At 52.6% G+C, this 24,809-nt stretch overlaps 2 protein-coding genes across 2 annotated transcripts; one reads left to right on the top strand and one right to left on the bottom strand.

Annotated features, from left to right (window-relative positions):
• The first annotated feature begins 43 nt into the window (after positions 1–43).
• On the top strand, positions 44–14,964 carry FAF2 (Fas associated factor family member 2). Its single transcript, XM_065734644.1, has 11 exons — positions 44–325; positions 6,672–6,740; positions 7,124–7,258; positions 7,922–7,998; positions 8,962–9,100; positions 10,434–10,519; positions 10,600–10,691; positions 12,131–12,308; positions 13,211–13,382; positions 13,613–13,756; positions 14,174–14,964. Exons 1-11 carry the CDS (start codon positions 263–265, stop codon positions 14,354–14,356), a joined length of 1,338 nt encoding a protein of 445 aa, XP_065590716.1. The 5' UTR covers positions 44–262; the 3' UTR covers positions 14,357–14,964.
• A 2,684-nt stretch (positions 14,965–17,648) lies between these two features.
• On the bottom strand, positions 17,649–22,872 carry RNF44 (ring finger protein 44). The gene is given in 14 exon segments (XM_065734643.1): positions 17,649–18,068; positions 18,185–18,284; positions 18,362–18,483; positions 18,568–18,655; positions 18,767–18,891; positions 18,965–19,126; positions 19,305–19,481; positions 19,624–19,791; positions 20,093–20,309; positions 20,612–20,792; positions 22,437–22,537; positions 22,539–22,663; positions 22,665–22,818; positions 22,820–22,872. Coding segments are annotated over 14 exon segments (1,821 nt in total). The 5' UTR covers positions 22,858–22,872; the 3' UTR covers positions 17,649–18,005.
• Between the last annotated feature and the right edge of the window lie 1,937 nt (positions 22,873–24,809).

Here is a 24,809-nt window from a genome sequence, read left to right as displayed (position 1 = left end):
TTCTCGGCTGTCTCCGAAAATAGCCGAACGGCTCCTTCGGATCTCTTCGAGTGCCAAAAGGGAGGGTCAAGCGCGCGGTCCCTGTGACTGGGGGTTCGGGCATTTCCGGAGAGGTCCGAGAGCGCTTCGGCTATCTCCGGAACGTGCTCGTGTATTTCCGGTCACGGCAGACGAGCGGCAGCCAGCTGCTCAGACGAGCGGAAGTGCGAGTGGGCGGCGTCACTTCCGGAGTGACGGAGCGGCGGGTCAGAGGCGGAGGAAAATGGCGGCGCCTGAGGAGCGGGAGTTGACGGCGGAGCAGACCGAGAAGCTGCTGCAATTCCAGGTGCTGTGCGGGGGGGCACGGGCCTGCCTCGCCGCCGGGCGCCTGCCGGCTTGCTCTGGAGCTGAGGGCTTAGGCGGGTCCTGCCTGGAGAGAGTCCGGCGATACGGGGGTGCCGGGCCAAGCCTGGGTTAGGGGCGAGAGGGGAGTGCCCCGCGTTCGTGGCTCCAGCGAGGGTTGGGGTGCCTGCTGCGGGGCTCCCGTGGGGATCCCCTGAGGATCGTGGGTCCCTCGACTCTGCCAGTTCTGGGCTTTGCTGAGAGCTGTGCCCCGAGTGCTTCGTTAGTAGTGCTGCTTGGGCAGCGCTCGTTGGTGAGGCAGGAAATGAATGCTGAGCAAACCCACCGCCTCCGTGCGGGGAAAACACCCCAGTCAGTCCTGGCCGTTTTAATCAAGTGGTCTGAAAACATCCCTTTCTTGTTAGTGGTGAGTAGCAAGCCCTTCTTGGCATGCTCACTTACCGTGTGAGTTTGTATGGAGTCCAGCTTCTCAGCTGTACTAAACTCAGTCGGTGTGGTAATGTCTGCTGGGGAACCCCCTGGGGATTGCAGTGATCTGATCTCACTGCTTGTTGCACTGCGTGGGCTGTTCGCTTAACCTCTGGTTTGCAGGGGACCTGAAAGAGGCAACCTGCGGATGTGCTTGCTGGAGAGAAAACTGCTCCAAAGCTGAAATACTTACGTCTGCTTAGAGGGAAAGTAATTTCCCTGTTTGTTTTTGGCTAGTGAAAAATTACTTTCAGGTGCCTTGGGTTTGTTTCTGAATTGTAAGCCATTATATAGTGTTATGTGGACTGCAGCTTTTATAAATATATTTTATTCTGTCTTGTTTTCTTGAATTGATTTTTTTGAAGTTAGTATCTCAGTTGTTACCTGTGGGTTAAAGTGCCCTTGGAGGCATCCAGTCCTGCTTTCCTTGGCTGAGTTGGGTGCAAATGCTCCTTGTTGTTCCCAACAGTTTCCCAACCTTTATCTCAGAGCCAGGAGGATCGAGCAACCTCCTGAAATAATGCAGTGTTTTCCTATTACCTCAGCTTTGATTGACTTTTTTTTTATACAGATATCCTGTCTAAACATCTGCCCCAAATTTAGCATGTTGGGCAATCCTAATTTACAGGCAAGAGTATCAACAGTTGCTTTCCTGGTGTTACTGTTTCCCTGGTAAGTGTATGAGCTTAAGCTGTTGCCTTGTGCTTCACATATATAAGCAAAAGGAGGTGGAAGGAAGCTTCGACAGTAAGACATAGCAGTGCTTAACCTGCTGAATCTGGATGGATAGGACCAGCTGCACTCATCAGTTTCCCTGATGCTATTTTCAAAGCCCTGTGGGCAGCTGTGAAATGAAAGAATCCGGTGCATTTCCTCTCCCTACCTGGTATTACCATGGAGAGCAGACTGGGGACTTGGGAGGGAGCCCAACTTCCTGTTGTGCCCTGGTTTGAAGAGAGGGAAACACTTAGACAGCAAAGGGCAGAAAAGGGAGAAAATTGGCTGTTACCAAACTGCTTGAGCCTGGTGTGAGAGATGTAGTCCAGAGGGCTTCAACACCAGCATCCTGTTGCTCCTCCTCTCAGGGTGTGCAGGCTTAGCTTTTCCCTGTGGCTGTGCAATGGCTGACTTCTCTGGTGATACATTTTCTTTATCTAGACTGTGTATTAAGTAGCATCTACTGTCTGGGGAGGATGGCTCTGTCTTGTTAAAAGTCATTTGTATGCTGCTATTGCTGCACAGCACTACTACTGTTAGCTTTTAAACCTTTCAGGGATTACCACTCTCAAGAAAGTGAAGAGCTGTCTGAAGGAGCATTGTGTTTGTAATGCACTGTTGCAATTTTTTCAGTGTTCTGTGGTGGCAGAGCTTTGTACTTTCACAGAAGGTGTGCCACAGCCACATAAATAAAGTAGAAGAAACTAAGAGAGAAGGGAGTGGGGTGGCAAAGATGAGGAAAGCAATAGTAGGAGGCCCTCAGTAGTGTTAAAGTTAAGGGGCAAAAAGAGAGTGTGGAGAAGGAACTGTTGACTGTCGTTCACCCAATAAACAGGTGCTCAGGTTGAAGATACCACTGTCCTTCACTTTCTGCCCTTGTGCTGAAAATTACTGCTTCCAAGCTAGAGAAACAAATGCCTGCTTCTGGCCTGAGTCAGCTGGGTTACTGTACAGTTTAAATAGATAATTGTACAATTTGCATACGTACTTTGCATTAACTCTAGTGATGTTTACATGGTGTGTTTTGGTAGTGCACACATAAATACTTGTACTGACAGCTGTCAAAGTAGCAGCTATCTTCCTGCAGATAGAGCTGGTGTAGGCTGGTTACCTGCTGCCCTGCTGGGGTAGGTTAACGGTGTGTTTAAAAAAACCAGCATGCTTATATGGAGCAATGATGGGGATAAACATGAAATATAATCCACAAAGCATTCTTTCTTACTTTGGGCCTCCCATTTGCTGGTGAATCTTGGCCTATAAAACAAATAAAAGCATCTTAGTTTTCATCTGTTGAGACTTGACAGCCTTGACATCAATAGAGAGAAAGTTCATGTGAGCTGCTTAAGAAAGCTGTGGTTCTGTTTGGGAGGCGGAGGGAACAGTGGAGCAGCATTTTCAGGATCATGTTATGGATCTGTGCCCACTACATTTGGGATGATGTCTGTTGTGCTTATGCTAATCTAAAGTAATGGAATGTTGTTTGCGAAGGAAAAAGTTAGTGCTCACTATGCAATCTCAAACTTCAGCTGGAGAAAATAAGAAAGCCTCCTGTTCAAATGAGACACTCCAGAGGTTTTTACACTCAGTGCAGCATCGTGTATTGAGCAAAACTTTCATAAATGCATTTGCTGCAGTATGCAAAGAGAAACTCTGGCTAAAGGCTTTTTTTGCAGCTTGAAGTCAGATATTCCTTACTGTTGGAAACATAGGAACCTCACAGGGGGTCGCTGGGAGTTGAGAGCTGTGCCAGTTAGAGCCTGTGGGTTTGCATCTGCTGTGTGGTGTTTCAACACAGGAGCATTTCTGCAGGGGGAGTGATTTCGTAAGTCCAGCATACAACCTTTGTCCACCCGGGGATATTCCTTTGGTCTTTGAAGTGTGGAATTGCACTTTTCACTGCTTCAGGATCAAGGAGATTTTGGGCTTCTGAGCAGTGACTCAAAGGTGAGATACAAATAATGATATCCAGCAGCAGCTGCAGTGTGTCTTGGGATGGTGCTCTGCTCAGGGGGGTGTTTGAGAAGGTAATGCTGAACTGTCCTGACATCTGTTGATATAGTGTTTTGTCTTTTAGATGTCATCATTATCCTTTGTCCTGTGCTTGGACATACCTTGCATGGTGGTTAATTATATGAGAGCACTAGTTCAATGGGATTCACTTTATTTTTAACTTCAGGATACTGTATCTTTTTTGTCTTTGAAGGATGGAGCTAATGAGTGGCCAGCAATGAGGAGGAAAATATCAGTGACTGATACACAGTTACTTTATTCTCTTAATGAATGATACTAAATACATACTCATTTATTCCCTGTGCGAATAAGAGTTTGCAGAATAGCCTCAAGATCCACCAGAAATGCCACAAGTGGCATAGGAAATGTTTGGAGTTTCTCATCTGCATCTGTGGTGATGCAGTACTTGTAGGAGGTACTGAGGAGAAAGCAGTTAACAGTGGTTAAGTGTGAGTGACCAGTATCAGTATCTGCCAGCAAGCTGTGGGTGAATTGGCAGTTGAACTGTCTTCTGCTGTTCTTGTAGAGAGTGCAAGTTGTTCTGAACAGCACATGTCTTCCAGAACATCCTGAGCATCCTTCTGTCTCACGGGGAAGATCAAAGTAATGTTCCAAAAGGTGTTAGTTGCCTTTACACAGGGAGTTTCTTACTCCTGCCCTGCAGTGTTTTGTGGTGCAGCTTTGCTGATCAGAAGAGCAGTATTTGGGCGGCTTTGTCACTGCTGTTTCATGTTGAGAGCATACGTATTAAGATGCTAAGGAAGAAGTGTAGCTGCACCTCTGTGGAGTTGTGCCATTTTAGGAGCTTGTGAGGTCAGACCATCAGTGTGGCAGTTGCTGTAGCAGTGACTGGGAAGGGCTGATGTTTGCCTGGGGTAAGTCTCTGGGAAGCTCAGTAGGTCTGGTGCTGCAGTGATTGTGTTCATTAAAGTTTGGTGATAGCTATGTATGGCGTTATTTTGGTGCTGTTTTCTGGCCAAAAACTGCTACTACATTTTGCATAATGTAAAAAGGAAGCTCTGTTAATACTGCCCTGAGATGATCCTGACAGACAGACATGCAGATGTGAATGAGATTGTGAGTCAGTGAGACTGTAAGTGTAGTAGAGTTTCAGGAGTGTTATGGAATGGTGATCAGAAGTCTGCCGTCTTTGAAATGCACACACTGTGACTCCATTATTGAATCAAATAATCAGGTAAGTCCCATGTCTTCTAAGATGTCCTTTCTAGAGCAGGAGTTCTCACCCTAATTCTGAGCATTATCTGAAGAAAGCTAAGGTGAAGCACATCATTAAAGATACTTAAACTACTAAATGATGAAGCTGACATAAAAACAAATAGCACTCTGGCAGCAACACCACATGCATGGAACTTCATTTTGTCAACAACATTCACTATGTAGCTTTCCATTGGAAAGCCTTGCAATGTAAGTATTATTTTCATAAATATATTGCACTGCAGTGACTTGAAGTGCTTTCTTAGCTGCTGCAGATACACAGTTAATCCCAGTAATGCTTCGGACAGCATGGATGTGCCAGCAGAATGACTTATGCCCAGTAGATGGGGAGAAGGTAGAGATCTGCTCAGACATAGTGAGAAAGTAGCCAGGATGCGCTTGAAAGTTACAGCTGAGCTCAGACACTGAATAGGGCACTTGTCCATAGTGTCACTTGGTGTGGAATGCTTGAATTGGAGAGATAGTGGGCATATATAAACTGTCCTTCTTTAGCAAATCCTAATTCAGTTCATTCTCAAATGATCAGCTTGTTAAGATGGCTTCAGAGGTTTTAAGCTGAAGCAAGAAATCAGGCGAATGACAAACAGAAGTAAAAGGGAACGCTAACAGTGCGAGATATGGTAGAAATTGAGCATGAGGATGTACACTGGATTACTGCCTTGTGTTCACGGTCATCACTAGCTGCATCCTGCAGAAGAGCTGTGCTGTAAGACAGGCACAGGGAGCCAGAAGTTCTGCTCCTTGTCAAATTCCTGCAAGGCACAGATTGGAAGAAGTACTGCACTGGGCCCTGCGTGGAGGTGGTAGGCAAGGACAGACAAAGCTCGTGTGCAGCATCATTCACAGCAGCTCAGGAGGGCAGAAGCCTCACTACCCCAGCATGTAACAGCCCAGCTGGGTGGGCACCCCTGGGAAAGCAACCTGCTCCTCTCTTTGTTCAGTTCCTATGCTGCCATGGGAGGCACCCCCTCCTCTTTCATGTTACACCAACTGTCTGGAGGTGAAGTAATGAGCATAGAGGTGTCTGGAGAGAAACCCACCAGGTGAGAACATGGAATGACAAGAGAACTCCACAAATTCTTAACAATAATGGCCTTGTTGGAGAAATTGTTGTATTTAAATTACTGCCTTATTATGAGAACTCTATTGAATTCATTAACATGACAATAAAACGAGCCCTCTCATTGCCTCATCTGTCTTGTATCCAAGCTAAAAAAATGTTTCTGAGAAGTGTAACTGTTTCCTTGTAGTTCTATTGCATAATTAAGAAAAAAGTACTCTTTAATTTTAGAACAAGAGTGATTTAATTCCAATATACCTTTCCAAGCACTTGAAAGCCCCGCAGCTTTGAGTTCTGTGGGTATGCTTGGATTATGTCTTCTGTTCAGTGCTCTTGTCTGTGTTGGGCTGGACTTTCTTTACTACAAAATATCCTGATTCTGTGAAACTCTGCCTTTGTTAGTGCCTGGCTCATTTTGGTTTAGTTCATGCTCACAGTGAGTGCAGTAATTGGGCTTTCAGGAATGCTTTGCCTGTGTCTTTTAAGGGAATGCGTTGAGGTGGCATTTGAGTGTCTTTGCCCAGCATATCCTTCTAGATTTGAGCTTGTAGGTGATCTGTATCATGTTAGATTTTTGACCAAGCTAAATGCAGTTATAGTTGGACATTGTGTGCTGTTGACAACTGGCTAGTGGGTGCAAAGGCCTCTCTGGGGCCACCTGTGTTCACAGAGTTGGCTTGGTGCAGATTTTTCTGATCTGAGCTGATAGCAGTACTTTTTAAGTGCATTGCTCTTCTTCATGTGTTGTGGTACTGTTTGTGGTCTTGCATAGCAAATAACTGTTTATAAAACAAAAACACTGCTTCCCTGGCACTCAGTTGCTTTTATTCTCCTTTAGGACTTGACTGGCATAGAGTCCATGGACCAATGTCGTCACACACTGGAGCAGCACAACTGGAACATAGAGGTACTGCTTCACGTGATCTTTGGGGTGGGCACAGGCTTCCTTACAGTAACACCTAATCTGTTTGCCCCTGAATTTACACAAGTAACCTGCTGTAACAACATTGATGCTGCTTGAGAGTTGGTTTTAAAACTACAGAGCAGAGTTCTTAGAGCTGCAGTCGCTTGTCTGGTGCTTTGTACTTCCCTGTAGTGTGCACGTATAGGCTGTGATGGAGAAGGATTTCCACGAAGAAAGGAGTACTCTTGTTTCCAGTTTGTACTTAGTTACTCTTACAGAGTGCACTGGGTTTGTGGGTAAATGTTACTTATTGTTAGTGTCCAAAATATGTTTATATTCTGTACTCTTAATTGTCTGAAATGTCTTTGCTCTTTCTTGTCTTAAAGGCAGCTGTACAGGACCGATTAAATGAGCAAGAAGGTGTTCCAAGTGTCTTTAACCCACCCCCATCTCGGCCATTGCAGGTCAATACAGCAGACCACAGGATCTACAGCTATGTTGTTTCAAGGCCACAGCCAAGGGCAAGTTATCTTACAGTGGATTTTGTCTTGTTTCTTTGTTTACTCTGTGAACAGCAGGACATGCAAATAGGGAAAGGAATTGTTTTCTTTACAAGCTGTTACCTCCTTTCTGAGTATTTTTTCTTCTCAAAACAAAATGTAGAGCAATTCCTTCAGCCTCTTATTTCTGTGGCCAATTTCTCTGTTGTGTAATTCACAATGAGACAGCCTTTCTTGTGTCACAGAATCTCTTCATTGTTGATAGGTTTCATTGAGGTGAAGAATTATATCTTGATGGTGATCTTTCGTTTTGGACCCCTTAAAAAGCAAATAACTGAAAACTTGAGAATTTAAGCATTTGTGTGTAATGAATATATTGCATGTGCCCTTCTAGGACTCTGCTATAAATCACTGTACAGTTAAGAAAACTGCTGAATATAAAACTATTGTTTAGTGCAGTCACACGATTTTTCAGAAGTGTTCTTGGTAAACCATATTAATCACTTAAATTTTGACTTCTCCAAAGCCATGAAGTGTTGCTGTTTTATTTTTTTTTTTTTTGTGATGGTTTGAGCCTCTGTTCTCTGTGTGTGTGCTTGATGCTGGTGGGTGTATTGTTTCTACTGATTCAGTGTTGGGTTGGAGACAGTGTTCTAATTCTTTTTTTTTTTTTTGTAATTTCAGGGCCTGTTAGGATGGGGTTACTACTTCATAATGCTTCCATTCCGATTTACCTATTACACATTACTTGATATATTTAGGTAAGCATGTTTTGTGCTGACTCATGCAGTGATTGCATCAAGGCACACTTAGATTTGGCTGTACCTCTATCACTTGGATCTTCTGAACTCTAATGACAGATCAGCATTTCCATTTGTTTGCTCACCTGACTTTATATGAGGTCTTGTTAAGTACCTAAGCTGGCAAGTGCTGCAGAAAATAACGAGCACTTTGTAGCTCAGAAAGTAAAATATTTAAGTGGAATTTCAGCTCCACGTGGCTTTAGAGTTTGAGTGCAGAAGGGAAACAGAAGCTCTGTCCTGCTGGGCTGGGCTCCAGGTTAACCTGTGCTGATCTCTGTTATGTAGCAAAACCAAAACTGAGCACAATTGGGTTTCTCCTCTGATGTCTGTAGCTGTTTATGACTTTGCAACGAGTTCATCTTACCTCCCTGTAGAATCAATAGAAAAAAGGGAAAGTTCAGTATAACTAATATACTTTGTTTTAAAAACTAAACAAGAGTGGTACTTGTGGTGCAGTTAGGCTTTTTCAGCCTCACTTCACTGTACTCCTAGTGTAGCATTCTCTTTTGCAGCTCTTGTGCTCTGGAGCTGTTGGCCTCGGAATAGCAGAAGCACAGTTTTCAATGTTATCTGGAAAAAACTGGGTTGCTTCTAGCAGTTCACTTTTAAATAAATACCTCAAACCTTACACTGTTGGTGTGGATTGTGCCTGATGCTTTAGAGGACGTTAAAACTATTAATCACTCAAGAAATCAGACACTTGCTGATGTCTGCAACGAGATATTTGACTGGGGCTTTTCTGTTGCAGTGGTGTCATTTTGGAGCAGGTGGTGCAATTTGAATTTTAATTATAAATGCTCAAGGAACACAACTGTGATGTTTTTCCTTCTTATGAATGCCAGTGATTGTTTGTGGAAAAGAAAACCTGCTTTTCAGAAAGTCAGTGAACTGAATTTCCAGTGTCCTTTGCTTCCTTCCTAGGTTTGCTCTGCGTTTTATACGTCCTGATCCTCGTAGTCGGGTTACTGACCCAGTGGGTGACATTATTTCATTTATTCATATGTTTGAGGAAAAGTATGGAAGGATACACCCTGTTTTCTACCAGGGAACTTACAGTCAGGTCAGTGTTAAATGTCAGTGCATAGACATAGGGGAGGTGAAGAGTGGGGGTTTTATTGCATGGTATCGCAGCCTCCATGGCAAAACTCCTTCTCAAAGTCCAATGTTTTGTCTCCAAACTCTTTAACAGGGTACTGGGAGAGCTAGTGAACAAGTGTATTAGAAAACCAGCATCTGCCAGGCTTGATAATATGCCAAGCCTGCAAAGTTGGAAAGCAAAGCTGCTCTGACTGTTCCTCGACCGTCTGTATGGCTCTGTAGCCAACAGCTATTCTTTGTAATCCTGTCTTTGTTTTTGTAAACTGATGTGGTGTGCCAGAGTCTGTCCTTCTGTTCACCAAATTGGGATTGACTGCCTGGGCTTGTATCATAATGTAAGTCCAGAACTTGGTGCAAGGCCTCAATACTGAAAGAGGGAGCCACTCAAGATATAATGTGAGGTGAGAGTTCCAAATGCTAGATCTGGGCTGGTAGTGCTCTCTGTTTAAGGGGGGGGAAAAAAAAAAAGGATGTCCCCATGGGTGCTGCCTCTTCTGCAGCTTCTCTCAGCCTGGCCAAGAGAAGAGCCTCCTGCTGAGCACTCCAGCAGGCAGTTGGATCAGCACTGCTTCCTGAGTGCCAAGGAAGAATGTGGTGTCTGTCTGCTCCATGCTGCACAGTGATGGAGCTTGCTGCCTCCATGGCTCTTCTAGGTCCCTCTGTCTTGCCTGGAATCCAAACTGAAATAACCATGGAATGGTTAGGCTACCAAAACTCAGTGCCAGTAAAACAAGGAGTCTATTGTACACTTATTGTGTGGCCTTGTTAAGAAATGTTCCTGGGTGGGTGGAATCCAGGCACTGTAGATGCAAGAAGTCTTGTTGCTGACTTTGTCTTGTTGGGACCCACAGCATTATTGAGTTGGCCTCTTTGTTTTTGTTAAATGTAACGTTTCCATTTGATGTGGTGTGATGACTGCATCCTGTATAGGCTGTTGTGGGAAGCTCAGCCTTACCTGCTGTGGGTCTGAGCTATGAAGGAGGGTTGTTTGCTGCTGGATGAGCCTGGCGGGATGGTTAGGGGTGTCAGCTTGCACAGCTGTGTACCTGGCTGCAAGTTCAGTCTTCTCCAAAGCCACATCCTGAAAGGAATGTGGAAGAACATAGTTACAGTCCTCTTAAATGAGGGTTGAGTTGAGAAGTCTGGTATGTTCATCTTTCATTTGATGCTTCGTTAAACCAGTTAGTGGCAAGTAATGACCCAGGTGAATGTTGCTGAGTTGTTTCAAACAAGTCTTGTGGGTGCTGCTTTCCTTGGAGACCCTGTAACGTTTCCTTCTCTGCTTTTATGCCAAGGCACTGAATGATGCCAAGCGGGAGCTGCGCTTCCTGTTGGTTTATCTTCATGGAGATGACCACCAAGACACGGATGAATTCTGCCGGTAGGTAGGAGAGTTTTCCAAACTGTTGTCCTTGGACCTTAAATGCAAGCGTACTCACATAATCTCTTCTCATCTCCTAGCAATACGCTGTGCGTACCTGAGGTGGTTGCCCTCATAAACACTAGAATGCTCTTCTGGGCTTGCTCAACCAATAAACCAGAGGGATACAGAGGTGAGTATGTTCCTCCTATGCTTTATCTATCCCCTTTGGTCTCTGGGACAAGTCAAATGCCCTTTGACAAATTTAAATGTTTAGTTGGTTTCAGTGCAAGAAGATGAGACCATCATAAGCGTGCATGGGAAGCTACCCAATGGTCTTTGTGTGGTATCTCATAGGGCCTGTTTGATTGCAGGGGAATACCTGCTACTCTTAACTTCAGCTGTTCCATATGTTTCTGGGCAGTCCTAGTTGTACATACTTATCTGCAGGTGTTTAAGCTGCTCTCAGTGGTTTGTTAATGGGAGTTGGTGGGTGTGTGCCCAGCATTAAACCAAGTGCAGAAATAAGTATCTAACTAGCAGTGCTCTTAATGCTGGTTCAGATTGTGCCTTAGGCCAGGAGTGACTTGTTGGGTACATTCTTTCCCTTTCTGAGACAATCATCTTCATTCCACACCCAGTCTTTCTGACTCCTCATAAGTCCACAGTGAGGTCTTTAAGTCCATCTTTCCAGGTTTGTTGATTCCTGGCCTGCTAGCATTTACAGTAGGGTCTTAAAGCAAACTGAGCCTTTTCCCGAAGTTGTTGGTGCTTCCTGTGTTTGTTCTGACCCCTCCTGGTTCATGGTAAGAGGCTGGGAGTTCTGCTGCTAAATGTGTTATTCCTTTCTTCATAGTTATGCTATCAGCTGTCAGCTCCTTGAAAGCCTGGCTTTCTAAGCAGGCATTCTTCTTACTGCTGTTTCCTTGCTGCATTACTTCAGAGTCCCAGTCCAGAGGCTGGGGTAGGAGGGGCTGGGGCTGCAGTGGGTTGCTCAGACATGGTTTGGAAGACTCCATCAGTGATGATGGTTCTGAGCTGCGTGACGTGCTCTGCATATTCTGAGGAGGTGGTGGTGGGCTGTAGTGAAGGTTTGCATGACATTAGTAATAGATAAAAATTGAACTTAAAAACCCCTAACCTGCTCATTCTCTGCCTCAGGATGATCTGTCTCTGACAGAGATGATCTGATTTTGTTTGGAAACCTCTACAATGAACACTTCCCATTACAGCATTCTCCAAAGTGTAGCCATTCTTAATAACAGCAAGTGCTTCCCTGTGTCTTTCTTCCTTCAGTTTAAACCCAGAGCTTCTTGTCTCATTCTGAATGTCCATTCAGAGCAATCTATTTCTTACTTGCACTTGAGAAACTTTAAATCTTGAAAGCTTGTTTTAGTGGTGGTGGTTGTACTGTTTTGGTTGTTTCATCCCTCTGGTCTATGCTCCACACCCCCACCTTGTTTTGCTAATTTATCAGGTTTCAGTTGACAAAAGGAAACATGTGGCTTTTTCTGCTTTGGAAGAGATAGTGGTTCTGGAAGCTGTTCTCCTAGGCTGTTGGTGATGAAAACATTTGTGCTGTACCCCTTGCTGATCCTTTTGAAAGGGATGATGATTGTACCTGTCTTGCAGTTTCCCAGGCTCTGCGGGAGAACACGTATCCGTTCCTGGCTGTGATCATGCTGAAAGACCGCAGGATGACTGTGGTTGGGCGGCTGGAAGGCCTCATCCAGGCTGATGACCTTATTAATCAACTGATGTTCATCATGGATGCCAACCAGACTTACCTGGTGTCTGAACGCCTGGAAAGGTATGACGGGACCCGAGCTCCAGTAATGCAGATCTTACAGAGGCAGGCTCTGCTCTCTCCCCTTCCTCCTTCCAGATGCTATATGTAGACATGTAGGTCAGTGTCTCCTGTTCTGTAACACACAGCCCATGATGTCTCCTCTTCCCCGTGGGAGCACTGGTTTATAAATTCAGGAGACCCTATAGCCGGGGAGTTTGATGTGTTGCCCATACAGGCCCGCTATGAGAGGTGAGGCTGACTGTTCTACTGTTTTCTGCAGCTGGAGCAAACCTGTAGTGTGCTGGAGCTGCAGGTAGAGGTTGGAAATAGCCAGCAGAAGCCAAGCAGGAGGAAAGGAGTTGGGAGGAGAGCTGGTGCTCACAGCCAGCTTCTTTCTGAGTGGTGCTGCCTAGGCTGGCTGTCCTGAATTCTAACACAGTTTGCTGCATTGCTGCTGGTGCCTTGCTAACGTGAGCTCCTGTCCCTGATAACTCTGTAGGTGTCTGCAGACTCTCCATTGTAGGATGTCACCTTATGGCTTCCTGTCTGCCCCTTCTCTGTGGGGGTCCTCAACACTTTTTGATGCTCCTGGCTTCTAAAATGAACGAGGAGTTATCTGATGGAGATAAAGCCATAGGGAGTGCACAGTGTGATGCTGAAATTGTAGTCACTGCTTATGTTGTATGTCTGTTCTGCCAGACTGCAGTGGGAGACAAGTCTTGTGTTCAATTAATCTCAGCCTAGGGGAAGAGTTTGTGTGCCAGGGAGTGCAGAGACTCAGCTTGCCTTGTAGGAGTTCATGGTACTGTGCTCTCTAAGTGAATTATTACCTGGTGTGTATGCTCTTGAGAGTGTTGGGGCTGTGCCCTCAGCCTTCATTTTGGGGACTGCTGGCCCTGACCATTTCCTGCTCACATTTGTAGGGAAGAGAGGAACCAAACCCAAGTACTGAGGCAGCAGCAGGATGAGGCTTATTTGGCATCCTTGCGTGCAGACCAGGAAAAAGAACGTAAGAAGAAGGAGGAACGGGAGAGAAAGAAGAAAAAGGAGGAGGAAGTGCAGCAGCAAAAGCTAGCAGAGGAGAGACGGCGACAGGTGAGAGCAGACTGACTGCTGGAGAGGCTGCCATGCTCTTCTGGGTGCTCGCAGGGTGTAGGAGCAGTGCCTGCAGTAGGGTTTTCCTGTCAGATTGGGGTTAGTAGTCTTGTTTGGGGTTTGTGTGTCCTCCAATCCTCCTGGAGCAGCTGTGCTGCAAGGGCCAAGCGTAAAGGTGAGCTTGGTGCACGCCCTTTGCTCATCCTCCATCCTTACTTCGTACTTCGCAGACGCTGCAGGAGGAGAAGGAACGGAAGTCAGAGTGCCTTCCTCCTGAGCCACATCCTGATGACCCAGAGAGTGTTAAGATCATTTTCAAGCTGCCTAACGATTCCAGAGTGGAGCGGCGATTCCACTTCACGCAGTCACTGACGGTGAGCTTGGGGCAGAGCTGGCAGGCTTGTCACTGTGGATTGGGTTGGGAGGTGGCTCAGCAAAGCTTTGGTCCCATTGACCTTTGCAGAGTTGTTTCTGGGTAGGGAGAGCATCTCTGGGCCTGGTCCCTTCAGTTTGGAAGGGAACGATTATAGAGAAAGGTAGAACAAATGTACCCTTCTCCCGAAAAGCTGAGACTCTTGTTGCTCCTTGTTAAATAAAAGGGGTATTGGAAGAGCCAGAGATGGTATCCTGTGACAAGTCCAGTTTCATGCATGCTAAGACAATGGCAGTGTTGTCTGCGATGCTGATGGTGCGGATTTGCAACTTAACCCCTCCCCTGTGAGATACCAGGGATGCACTCTGTTGTGTCATCGCTTCCCCGGCTGGCAGTTATTTCTGTGCTTCTTTCCCAGGTAATCCATGACTTCCTGTTCTCCCTGAAAGAAAGCCCTGAAAAGTTCCAGATTGAAGCCAACTTCCCTCGCCGTGTCCTGCCCTGCCTCCCCACAGAGGAGTGGCCCAACCCCCCCACGCTGCAGGAGGCCGGACTCAGCCACACGGAAGTCCTTTTTGTGCAGGACCTCACGGACGATTGACACTTTTCCAGAAGACACAAATTGGAAGAGAAATTCATATTATTATTATAATACAATATTTTTTTTTAAAGACTGCGTACGATTGAGGGATCAGAGACCACAACGCCTGTGCCAGCTGTGCTGTGTGTGCACGCTGGCGAGAGGAAGTGTGTGCACGTCCTCACACACCCATGTACACAGCCATCCCCTGTACTCGGAGGGCAGAGAGAGGGAGGGGATCTGGTGTTGCCCCTCTCCCCTCCTGGGGGAGGATCAGGAATGGCAGCTCTTGGTAATTATTGCTTTTATTGATGACAATAATAATAAAACCCCAACAACCTGATATCTTGTGAGGATTTGATACTCTGCTGCTCCTGCCAGCCAAAAGACCAGGCACCTGAATGTGCTGGGAGTGGGGTTCGGGAAAGGGCTGGACAGAATTTCTTCAGCTTCCCTCTCTGTATAAATACTTTTCTTTTAATATTTCTCTTGCTTTGTAATGACCAAAGGAGAATGGGGTTGACAATAGTATTAACTTTTTGATAAAGAGCTGGTTCGATTCTTACCTGTGTGGGACCTTGCCCAGGATTCTTAGCCTGCGTAGTGTAATAAACTCTGCCTCTAGCATGTCTGTGCCAATGCTTTCTGCTTACACCACGCACCGTGGTGCTGCCCAGCTGAAACAGAGCATGGTGTGGGGGACTCCTGCTGTGGCTGTATGGCTGCAGCTCACAGCACTGTGGGTTTGCTCAGTTTCTGGCCTGGTTTGGGGCCACCTCTTCATTCATTGGTTATATTGTGCCAGCAGAAGTGCTGAAGAGAAATGTGTGTACAACGTGGGGGGGGGGGGGAATGGCATTGCTGCTGTGCTGTCTGCCTGCAGCATCCGTAGCCAGGGCTGAGGGGAAGGGGGACCTTGATCAAGGTAGAGGGGACTATAGACAGCCTGGAGATGAGGGATGGGGGGGGGGTGTAAGCCTGCTACTTGCAAGGCTTTCTGCTGGAGGAGCTGCTGGCCACGGAGAGAGGGAGCGGGCCTCTTCCTTCCCTCCCCCGGAGCTTCTCCCTGTGGCTTTGGGGTGGGTGGCTGTGGTGTTTCACTTGGTGCAGTCTATGAAGCACGTAGGGGAGATGACGCTTACTTCACCCCTCCTCCTCTTTCAAAGAGTGCACCCTGGTTCCTCTTCCACTGCGAGACCTTCCTCCTCCAGGAGCACCTGTTCCCTTTCTGGCCGTGGGGCCCAGGGGAGCCCCGGGCTGCCACACCCCACACCCCACGGGGTGGGTGGGGCCCCTCGTGCTGGAGCACAGGGGAACCCGCGGCCAGCCCAGCCCTGCCTGCCCTCAGCACGACAGGAGCCGGGCGCAGCGCCTTGGTATACATCATACATTTATTAGTGAATATCCCTCTCAAAATCAGCCACAACATTAAAAAAAATAATGATTGCACTACTTGGTCAAGCAGAACTAGCAACTTTCATTTTAAAAAAAGTACAAATCTGTTAAAAATTTCAATCAGTATAATACACATATATATAATACAACATACTAGTTATGTTAAATGCTACAAAACCAATATGATTCCAATGGAATGGAAAAAAAACCAAACACTTTTAGAGCTTTAAGAACCTCTTTTTTTTTCTATATATTAGCCTTTTTTCAAATACATACATGGGAAAAATGAGGTAACTGTAAAATGTGCAAGTAACAGAGCAAAAAAAATTATATATATATATTTATATATATATATATATATATATATAAAAACTTTCTAACACAGAACACACGTCCTCGCACCGGGCGGGTGCCCAGGACTGGTATATAGAACAGTAAACAGTCCACTATCCCACCACAGGAAATCATTGGTAAACAGTGGTATCTACAGCGCAGTCAGCAATCACAAACACCCTAAATAATTGGTTGGTTTTTGTTTGTTTGTTTTTTTTAGTATTTTTTCCTTTTTTTTTTTTTTTTTTTGGATTTTTTTGGATTTTTTTGTTGGTTTTTTTCTGTTTGTTTTTGTTTTTTTTTTTCTTAAATGATACTTGTAGCTGCTCATCGGAATAAATTCTGCAGCACACGAGCTGTGAGCTTTCGAGTCGCCGTCAAAGGACCGTAAGGCTTTCCTGGCTCCCTGGGCACCGCGAGGGCGGGAGGGGACGTGGGGGGAGCGAGGGGGCGCGAGGCCGCCGCGCGGCACGGGGACTCCTTTGGTTATCTGTCACTGAGCGAGGGACGGGGGTGGGGGCGGTGGGGAAGGGCCGGGGTCCTGCCCAGGGGGCACCGAGCCCAGCGGTGCCGGCGGAGCCGGAGCGCCGAGTCCCGGGCCTCGACCGCAGACATGGCGGGCGGCCGAGGAGCGCGGGCAAAGCGGAGCCCGCCAATCGCGACGCGCCGCCCCCCGCCCCCCGCGCCCGATTGGCTGAGTGCAGGTCGCCCCGCCCCCTCCCTCCCTCCCCTCAGCCGCCAGCCCTTCGGCGCCGGGGCCCAGCCCCGCCCCGCCCCGCCCCGCGGGGAGCGGCCCCTTGCACACGCCGCCGCGGGGACGGCCCTGAAAGCCTCACGGTCCTGCTGTGGCGTTGCGGACATGTGCAGTACAGTGCATGGCAGTATCAGCTGAGCACAAAAACCCCCTCTCCCCACCCCCCTCACCCCACAGCCGGCTAGACGTAGCCAAGACCACGTTCCAAGCTGGTCAGACATGCATGCATATTTGTGAACATTTACATAGGGCCGGCGGCCGCGCGCGGAGGCTCCCAGGCGTCAGCAACGCGGGGAGGGCACTCCCCTCCTTCCCGTCCCCCCTCCTCCACCTCCTCCTCCTCCTCCTCTTCCTCCTCCTCCTCGCTAATTAATCATGCAAAATGCCCCAGGCCGCAGCGCCGTGATAGCCGGCACCGCGAGGCCCCGACACCCACCCCCCCCTCCCCCCCAACGGCGCCGGGGTAAACCCAGCGCGAGGTCACGGCAGCTCCCGGCCCGCACCCATGAGGACGGCGCGGGGACAAACGGGGCCGCCACGCGGAGCTCCCCGCCGGGCCGGGCCGGGCCGGGCACCGAGTGAGCGGGGATTGGGGCCGGGGCCGTCCTCCCGCCCGGGAAGGACAGGGAGCTGTGGGCAGCGGCCCCACCTCGGCCCCTCTGCGGCCCCGCGCCTGCCGGCCCCCGGCTGCAGCGCGCCCTCCACTCTCCTCCCACCGCCGAGGGGAAGAACGACCACAGAACCAAAGAAACGCGATGGAAAAGGAAACGGAAGAGAAAACAAACAAACAAACAAACAAAAAAAACGACCCTAAAAAAAACAAAACAAACAAACAAAAATTTGAGAAAAGTGTGGGAAAAGGATGAGGGGGTGGAGAAAGGGGAGGGAATAAACCCTAGCGGAGTACAAAGACCTGGAAAGTGATGGAGCGACGACAGCGTCTTTGGAGTGCGGAGGACACGGCCGCGCTGCCCGCCACCAGCACAACACCATGTGGGCCCCGGAGCGCAGTGGGGCCGTGCCACGGCGGAGGAGGAGGGCTGGCCACAGCCCGGGCTGCTCAGCGCTCACCACATCCGAGGAGAGGCTCTGGGGACGGGGGTAAGCGCACGGCCAGGCCCTGGCAGCGGCCCCTGGCCCGACGTCCTCATCCTCTTAACCAATTGTGCGGCTCAGCGCCCGCCGGCCTCAGTCCGCCTCCCGCTGCACCTCGGACGCATCTGCCCGGCAGATGGGGCACGTGCGGTTTGCCTGCGTGGGGGGGGAGAGGAGGGGGAAGCAAGGAGAGGAGAGGGGAGGTGAACAGGGGGTCCTGCGGTGACCGAAACCCGCTGTGGTTGGTGGGGCCCACAGCCCTATCCACCCACCTTTAACCATTTGTCGACACACTTGGCGTGGAACTCGTGGTTGCAGGGCAGGACGCGGAGCAGCTGCCGGGCCTCGAAGTCGCTGAAGCACACGACGCACCTGGAGAGAGGACAGCCATGAGCACGGCCCTGACCCAGCCCCACATCCCCACGTCCCAGCACCCGCGGCTCGCTCACAGGGTCTGCTCGGACTGGTGGCTCTCAGGGTTGAAGCGGTATGACGGGAGGTGCTCGATGTCAGCTTTGGTGAGCCCCCGGGGCTTGGCCTCCCCCAGCCGCTCGGCCAGGTTCAGTAACGCCTGCAGGGAGACACGGACAGCTCAGCCCCGGTGCAGCCACCCCGGAATGCCGAGGTCACCCCACGGGGAAGCGGAGCCACGCACCTCGTAGTTCTCCATCTCCACATCATCCACGTCCAAGTCCAGGCTGATCGTGGGCCCCACGGCCGTCGGCGACACAGGAAGCATAGAGCTGCATGGGGGGGGGGGGCAGGGAGCTCCGTGTGGGTGCCTCGGTGCAGACAGAGCCACCATGCCACCCCACACACCCCACACTCCCCCCCCCCTGCACCCCAGTACTCACAGGAAATAGGGCAGGAAGCTCGGGTAGTATGGAGGGGGCGGCGGAGGGGGTGGTGGGGGGGGCAGTGCCTGCTGCAGCCGGTACCGCTGGGTGTTCAGCCGCCGGGGCATCATGTGGGGGTATGGCTGTAGGGAGAAACGAGGGCTCAGGGCCGTGCCCACAGCTCCTGCATTCCCCGGCACCGAGACGGGGACTTACCACGCCAAATGGCAGCTCTTGGTGCAGCGGGTCGTGGGGGAGGTAATGCAGCGGCACAGAGGGGGAGAGTGTGGGAGCATGGTGGGACGGGGGGTATGTGAAGCCGGCAATGGGGTGCTGCTCCCCTCGCAGGTCCACATCATTGTCTATCCTCTGCAGAGGCTGTGGGAGAAACTGTTAGGCTGGAAAGGGCATCCCAGATTTCATCCCCTGGCATTAGCACAGTATTGCACCACAATGCACCCCACCTCAGGGGCTGCACAAAGATCCCACTCTCTGTTCAAGAGCCCCGTGCCCAGCTGTCTAGCACCAACACCTCCCCAACCCTACCCCAACTCACCATGCGCGGGTGCTGGGCTTGGAGAGGCACGAACTGCCCCAGAGGAGCCATGTGGGGCGGCTGGTGGGGGGGAACTGGCGGCGGGGGCGGGTGCAGGATGTAATGGTCGCTGGAGATGATGGGGGGGAACGTCTGGTAGGAGACTGGGAGCTGTTGCATGGCGCATGCCTGGATCAGCTGCAGGGTTTGGAGAGAAATGTGGGTCAGGGGCACCTCTGCCTGCCCCAGAGCATCAAGCGGTCCCCACGCCCCCAGCCCCTGCGCTCTGAGTTGGCATCCACGCAGCTCTGGGCAACCCATAGTCCCCACTGTGACTCACCGGGGGCGGGAGGCAGCAGAGCGGGTAGTGCTGTCCACTGAACATCACTGAGCATGCTGGGAGCTGCTGGGTGCTGCACCCAGGGATGTGCTGGCTGGTGTGGATGGGGAAGCCTTGCGTCGTGACGGTGGTGACCGTGTAGGAGAGAGGGACAGGTCCCTGGTGCACCTGGGAACAAGACACAAAGGATGTAGGCAGAGGACAGTCCCAGCTGGCTGTCCCCATCCTGGAGGGGCAGCAGCAGGGCACCAAGCACCCAGCACTGGGACACAGCCAGCATTCTGCTGGGCTCCATGGGAGTTTTGGACCTCATTTTGTGGCCAAAACTCAGGGTGATGCGTGCTCCAACCCCACCACCATCAATGGGGACCACAGGACATACCGCAGGTCCCTGTTCTAGAGCAGGCTCTGGACACCATGGTACGGGTGCAGCATCACCTAGCAGCAGGGCTGCTCCTGCAGCACCTACCTGGTCATGAAGATCCACCATGAATGGGTTCTGGTGGGGCGGGTGAGCAGCCGGGTGCAGCATTCGTGGCGGTGTGCTGGGGAGAGCGTAGGCACGGGGCTCATCTACAGGGATGTGCGGCTGCTGGGGGAAGGCAGGGTGCAGCTGGGTCTCATCCTGGCCCAGCAGGGTTGCCAGAGGTCGGTCGCGTCGTCCCCACTGACGCCTGGCAGGGGGGCTGCGGGGCCACCACGGGAGAGAAACAGAGCAGGAGTGACCCCCAGGCAGGGTCAGCGCCCAGCAGTGCAATGCTCAGGGCTGGGCTCCTTGTCTGGCTGCCAAGTTCCAGCTCCACTTGCTTTGTGCATGCCACCCTGTGACCTCAACACAAGACCCCATCCCACCCCCTCATGTTTCCCCTGGCCACACTCCCCACCCTGAGCTCCCCCAGGTTCTGGTGGCTGCCCCGGCACACCACAGAACCCACAGTGTGTTCCCAGAGACAGGTTCGATAGCCACTGGGGCTCTGCTGCTCCTTACCTTCGCCGGAGGTGGTCAGGGCTGCTGCAGGGTCCCCCTGAGAAACGGCGTTGGTTAAAAGGGGCAGAGGGAGGCCGCCTATTCACTGCCAGTTCCCATGGTCGCATTGGTGACGTCGGGAGGCGGATGAGCACGCGGGACCTCAGGCTCCAGGCAGGGCGAGACACCAGCACCTTGGATCCTGCAAGGACAACAACATGTCATGGTCTCTTAAGTCCTCACGGTGACACAGGGCTGGAGCGTGAACACAAGCCCCAAATCCTCCCTGATAACGGGACAGGGGAGACAGAGGTGTGCAGCTGCCTTACCCCAAGTCATGCTGTGCTGTGTGACCTCAGCATGGCCCAGCCCACTGCCCATGGCACAAAGCCCCAGGCCCACCAACGCTCCTGGGGCTTGAGACAGCAGAGCCCAACCCCCTCCAGGTACCCAGGCACCATCCCTCTGCTGTGTGAGCCCCCCCCCATGCAAGACACAGACACTGAGTGAGACAGAAGGACGTGTTTTTGGCAAAGAAAAAAGCAAGCTGCAAGCTGGTAGCTGCAGCACTGTCCCGGGCTGCTGACGGGACTGGGCACTCAGTGTGTCCTCAGCCAAGTGGGTTTTGGTGCTGCCCTGGGGGTGCTCTGTTATGCAGAACCTCTGTGTGTGCTCTGCACCTTCTGGAGCTGCCAGCGGGGCACTGCCCCTGCACACAGCTGGACTGGAGTCCCCATGTCACCGCCACGCAGCAAAGTGCCACCGCTCCCAAGAGGTACCCACACCTGGGGCTGCTCATTCCCCAGCTCCACATCCCCCCATGTCCCTGCAGCACCACAAGGCAACACTTCCAACCCAAGCAGCTCTGGCCTCAACGCTGTCCCCCCAAACGCCGCTGGTGACTGCCTCCCAGCACAGAGCCCGCTTCAGCCCTGTCTCCTGCTGCACGCACTGGGCATGTGGGTACAGGCTGAGCACGGAGTGCCCTGAGCACGGCAGCAGCCCGGCAGGAGGCTGGGGGTGTCCCCAGAAAGACAAATGGCCATGTCACATCAGGGTGACAGCCTGACACCGCCAAGAACCTCCTCCAACTCGGGATGCTGGTTCTGAAACTGAGGGCAAATCTCTCTTGGGAAAAAATAAAGAAGCCACAGCGGGAGCCCCCGGAGCAGCTGCGCTCCACACGGTGGGGTGCACGGCTGTGTGCTTGCTCACTGCTCCGGGGTCCCCCCAGTGTCCCCACCTGCAACCTGCAACTGTTCACCCCACGCGTACTCACGGCGCCCAGGCCGTGCATGACCCCTGGGATCAGCACCTCGAGGCCGCAGCAATAGCCGAGACCCCGTGGGGGTGGACACGCGCGGCCGAGACACAGCTGCCGTCGGGGCACGGGAACAAAGTTAGCGGTGCTATCTGCCGGGAACCGCCGCCCGCACGGCCCCGCGGGGACGCGTCCCCACGCGTGATCGGGGTCACGGCACGGACCCGGGGCCGCGAGAAGTGCCGCCCTCCGCGCCGCGACCCCCCCCCCTCAACCCCCCCGACCCCGGTGTCCGCGGCCCCCACGCACGGATCCTCGGAGCGGGGCACGGCCCACGGAGCGCGCAGCCCTCCCGGCGCGGGCCGGGGCTCAGCGGAGCTGTGGCTTTAAGAGCGGCCGCTCCGGGGCCATGTGCTCGGCGCCAAACAAAAGCAATAACAAAGGCGGCCCCGGGCCCCGCCGCGCCGCCCCGGGGCAGGTGCCCCAGCCGGAGATGGGGGTGGGGGTGAGGGGGGTGGTTGTCGGGGGGGCGGCGTCCGCCCCCGCCCCGCTCCCAGAGTCGCTCCCCCCGCCCTCCGGACCTACCTGTGCCGCCGGCCGGGGCCGCGCTCCGGGAGCCGCTGCGGCGCCCCCGCCTCCTCCCGCCGCTCTTTGTTCGCCGACGCCGGGCCCGGGCCTGCCCCCCCAACCCCCCCCCCCCCCACCACCCCCTTCCCTCCCTCCCGCCTCCCTCCCGGCCTGCCCCCTCCCCGCCGCCGCCGCCGCCGCCGTTTCCGGTGCCTCTTTGTTATCCGCGGAGCGGGGCGGGCCGGACCGGGGCCGCCGCCGCCGATGTGCGGGCACGGGGTGCGGCCCCTTTAAGGCGCGGCGGCACGCACCGGGCCGAGGCACAACACTCGGAGGCCCCGGGGGCGCGCGCGCCTGGCGGGAGGGGAGAGGGGGGGCGAGCGGGCGGCGCGGCGCGCGCGCGACCCACGTGACCAGGCGTGTCACGCTCCGCCGCCATCTTGGAGGCGCGGGGCTGGGCCGCCACGCGGGGCAGCGCCCCCTCCCCCCATCCCCCGCCCCGCACTCACCGCGCGGGAGGGGGCGGTGTCCTAGCAACGGTCTCCACGGAGCGGGGGCCCTTAGCAACGGGGCCCGGACAGGGGCCGCCCCGCGGCCTGGCACCATCCTTACCCGAGGCCTCGTCTCGGCCCCCGCGCTGTGCCCGCTGCGAAGCGTGAAGGCGGGCGCTGGAGCTCGGCCCCGGCAACGGAGAACCGCCCGAGTCCCGTTCAGGGCGGCACCCGCCGGGCACGCCACGGCGCACACGGCATCCGCACCCGCTTCGTTCGCGGAGCCCCGCAAAGCCGACCGCTCCCAGACACGCTCCGCTCCCCGAGTTAAACGAGCACCGACCCCCGGGGACAACGCCCGGGGCACCGCGAGCGCCCACCGCGCGCGGCCCCGTGGGCAGCACGGCCCGAGCCGGGCAGCAGCACTGCCTCCATGGCCGAGCGCCTGCCAGGTATGGGAGCGAGCCAGCTGACAGCCCTGATGTCATGCCTGTACAACAGCCCTCCCCTGACAGCTGGGCTTTAAAGCGCTAACAACCGAAAGGGAGCTAATTAATTTGTAACATCGCCCCTTTTAAAGAAAACCTCAGAGCCTTGGAGATGGTTTAACAGTTCGGTAGGCTCATCGTCATCACAAGTGGCTGCGCTCAGCTCCCTCCAGGCCCCTCTTAAGGCCGCTTCACCTGCCCTCACCTCCTCATCCAGACCCTGGAACATCAGCACATAAGGAGCTCTAGCAGCCTCAAACCTTCCCCAGGACAGAGCCCCCTGCCCCAGCTCCCATACCCTGGCACGGGCACACCTGTGACAGGGGTCAGACTCTGTTCAGACAGGCACCCCAGGAAGGGCCAGCCTGATGACATCACCCTCAACATCTGCTATTGACTTCCAGGGACCAGAGGGAAGAAGAGGGAGATGGCACTCTGCACTTTGAACTTGCCAGTTTACTGGCAAAGACAGCAATACATTTTTACAAGGTGGCCAGGACACAACCTGATCCTGGGCACAGCATAAACAGCACACAGAGGTCCGCGTGATAGATATCTGTACAGACACTCCCTCCTGACTCGTTCCAGTATCACCAGCTCCCCCATGGTCAGCAGCTATCAATGTCCTCAGGACAACGGTGGGAGAAGCAGTTGATGGAATGTGACACTGGCAAGAGATGCTCATGCTCTGTGCCTGGTCAGGCTGTATGGGTCCTGTGGCACACAGCATGGCTGCCCAGGCAGCCCCTGCAAGGACAGGGCACACGGAGGTGGCTCAGCTCACACCTGCCTTGTGCTGTGTAGGGGATACAGCAGTACACAGCCACCAATACGTCATGCTGCTCCAGGTCTCTGCCACCATGTAAAAGGCCACTGCCAACCACCAGCATGATGGCATCCTGATGCAGGCCTAAGCCTGGAGGAGTGCACCAAGGAGGCCAAGTGAGAGCAGCATTAAGCAGTGCTTCTGGGCCAGGACAAGGGCTCCTGAGTCCACACATCTCCCCTCCACCAGTGATTCTCACTCCAGCCACTGAGCCCAGTGACACCTCCAGTGAAGTTCCCTACCTGTGAAGGCTGCGCGTGCCCAGCTCTTGTCACAAAGAACTGTGCAGGATGAGTTCAGGCACACCACAGCCCACCCTCTCCCTCTCAAGAGCCAGAGGTCAGCACAACAGGAGCCTGCTTGAGCCCAAGCTCTTTGTGACACCATCTGCTGCTACAGACGTGCCACCTCCCTGGCCCCATAAATAGGTCAGGTCTGTCACAGGATTAGCTGGGGTGATTGGAGTGATATGAGGAAGACTCCCACTGGAGGCAGGCTCTCCCCCAGCTTCCTCTTGTCACTCAGCAGGCCATTGGGCTTCCAGACACGCTCTCCCTGGCCTCTCCACCAAGTCTAGAAAAGGCCC

Source organism: Cyrtonyx montezumae, unplaced genomic scaffold, assembly GCF_038088225.1.
Source record: "Cyrtonyx montezumae isolate F1298 unplaced genomic scaffold, pur_monq_1.0 scaffold_18, whole genome shotgun sequence".
NCBI lineage: Eukaryota > Metazoa > Chordata > Aves > Galliformes > Odontophoridae > Cyrtonyx > Cyrtonyx montezumae.
The sequence above is the reverse complement of the archived record's forward strand: the minus strand, read 5'-3'. Positions and strand labels throughout refer to the sequence as shown.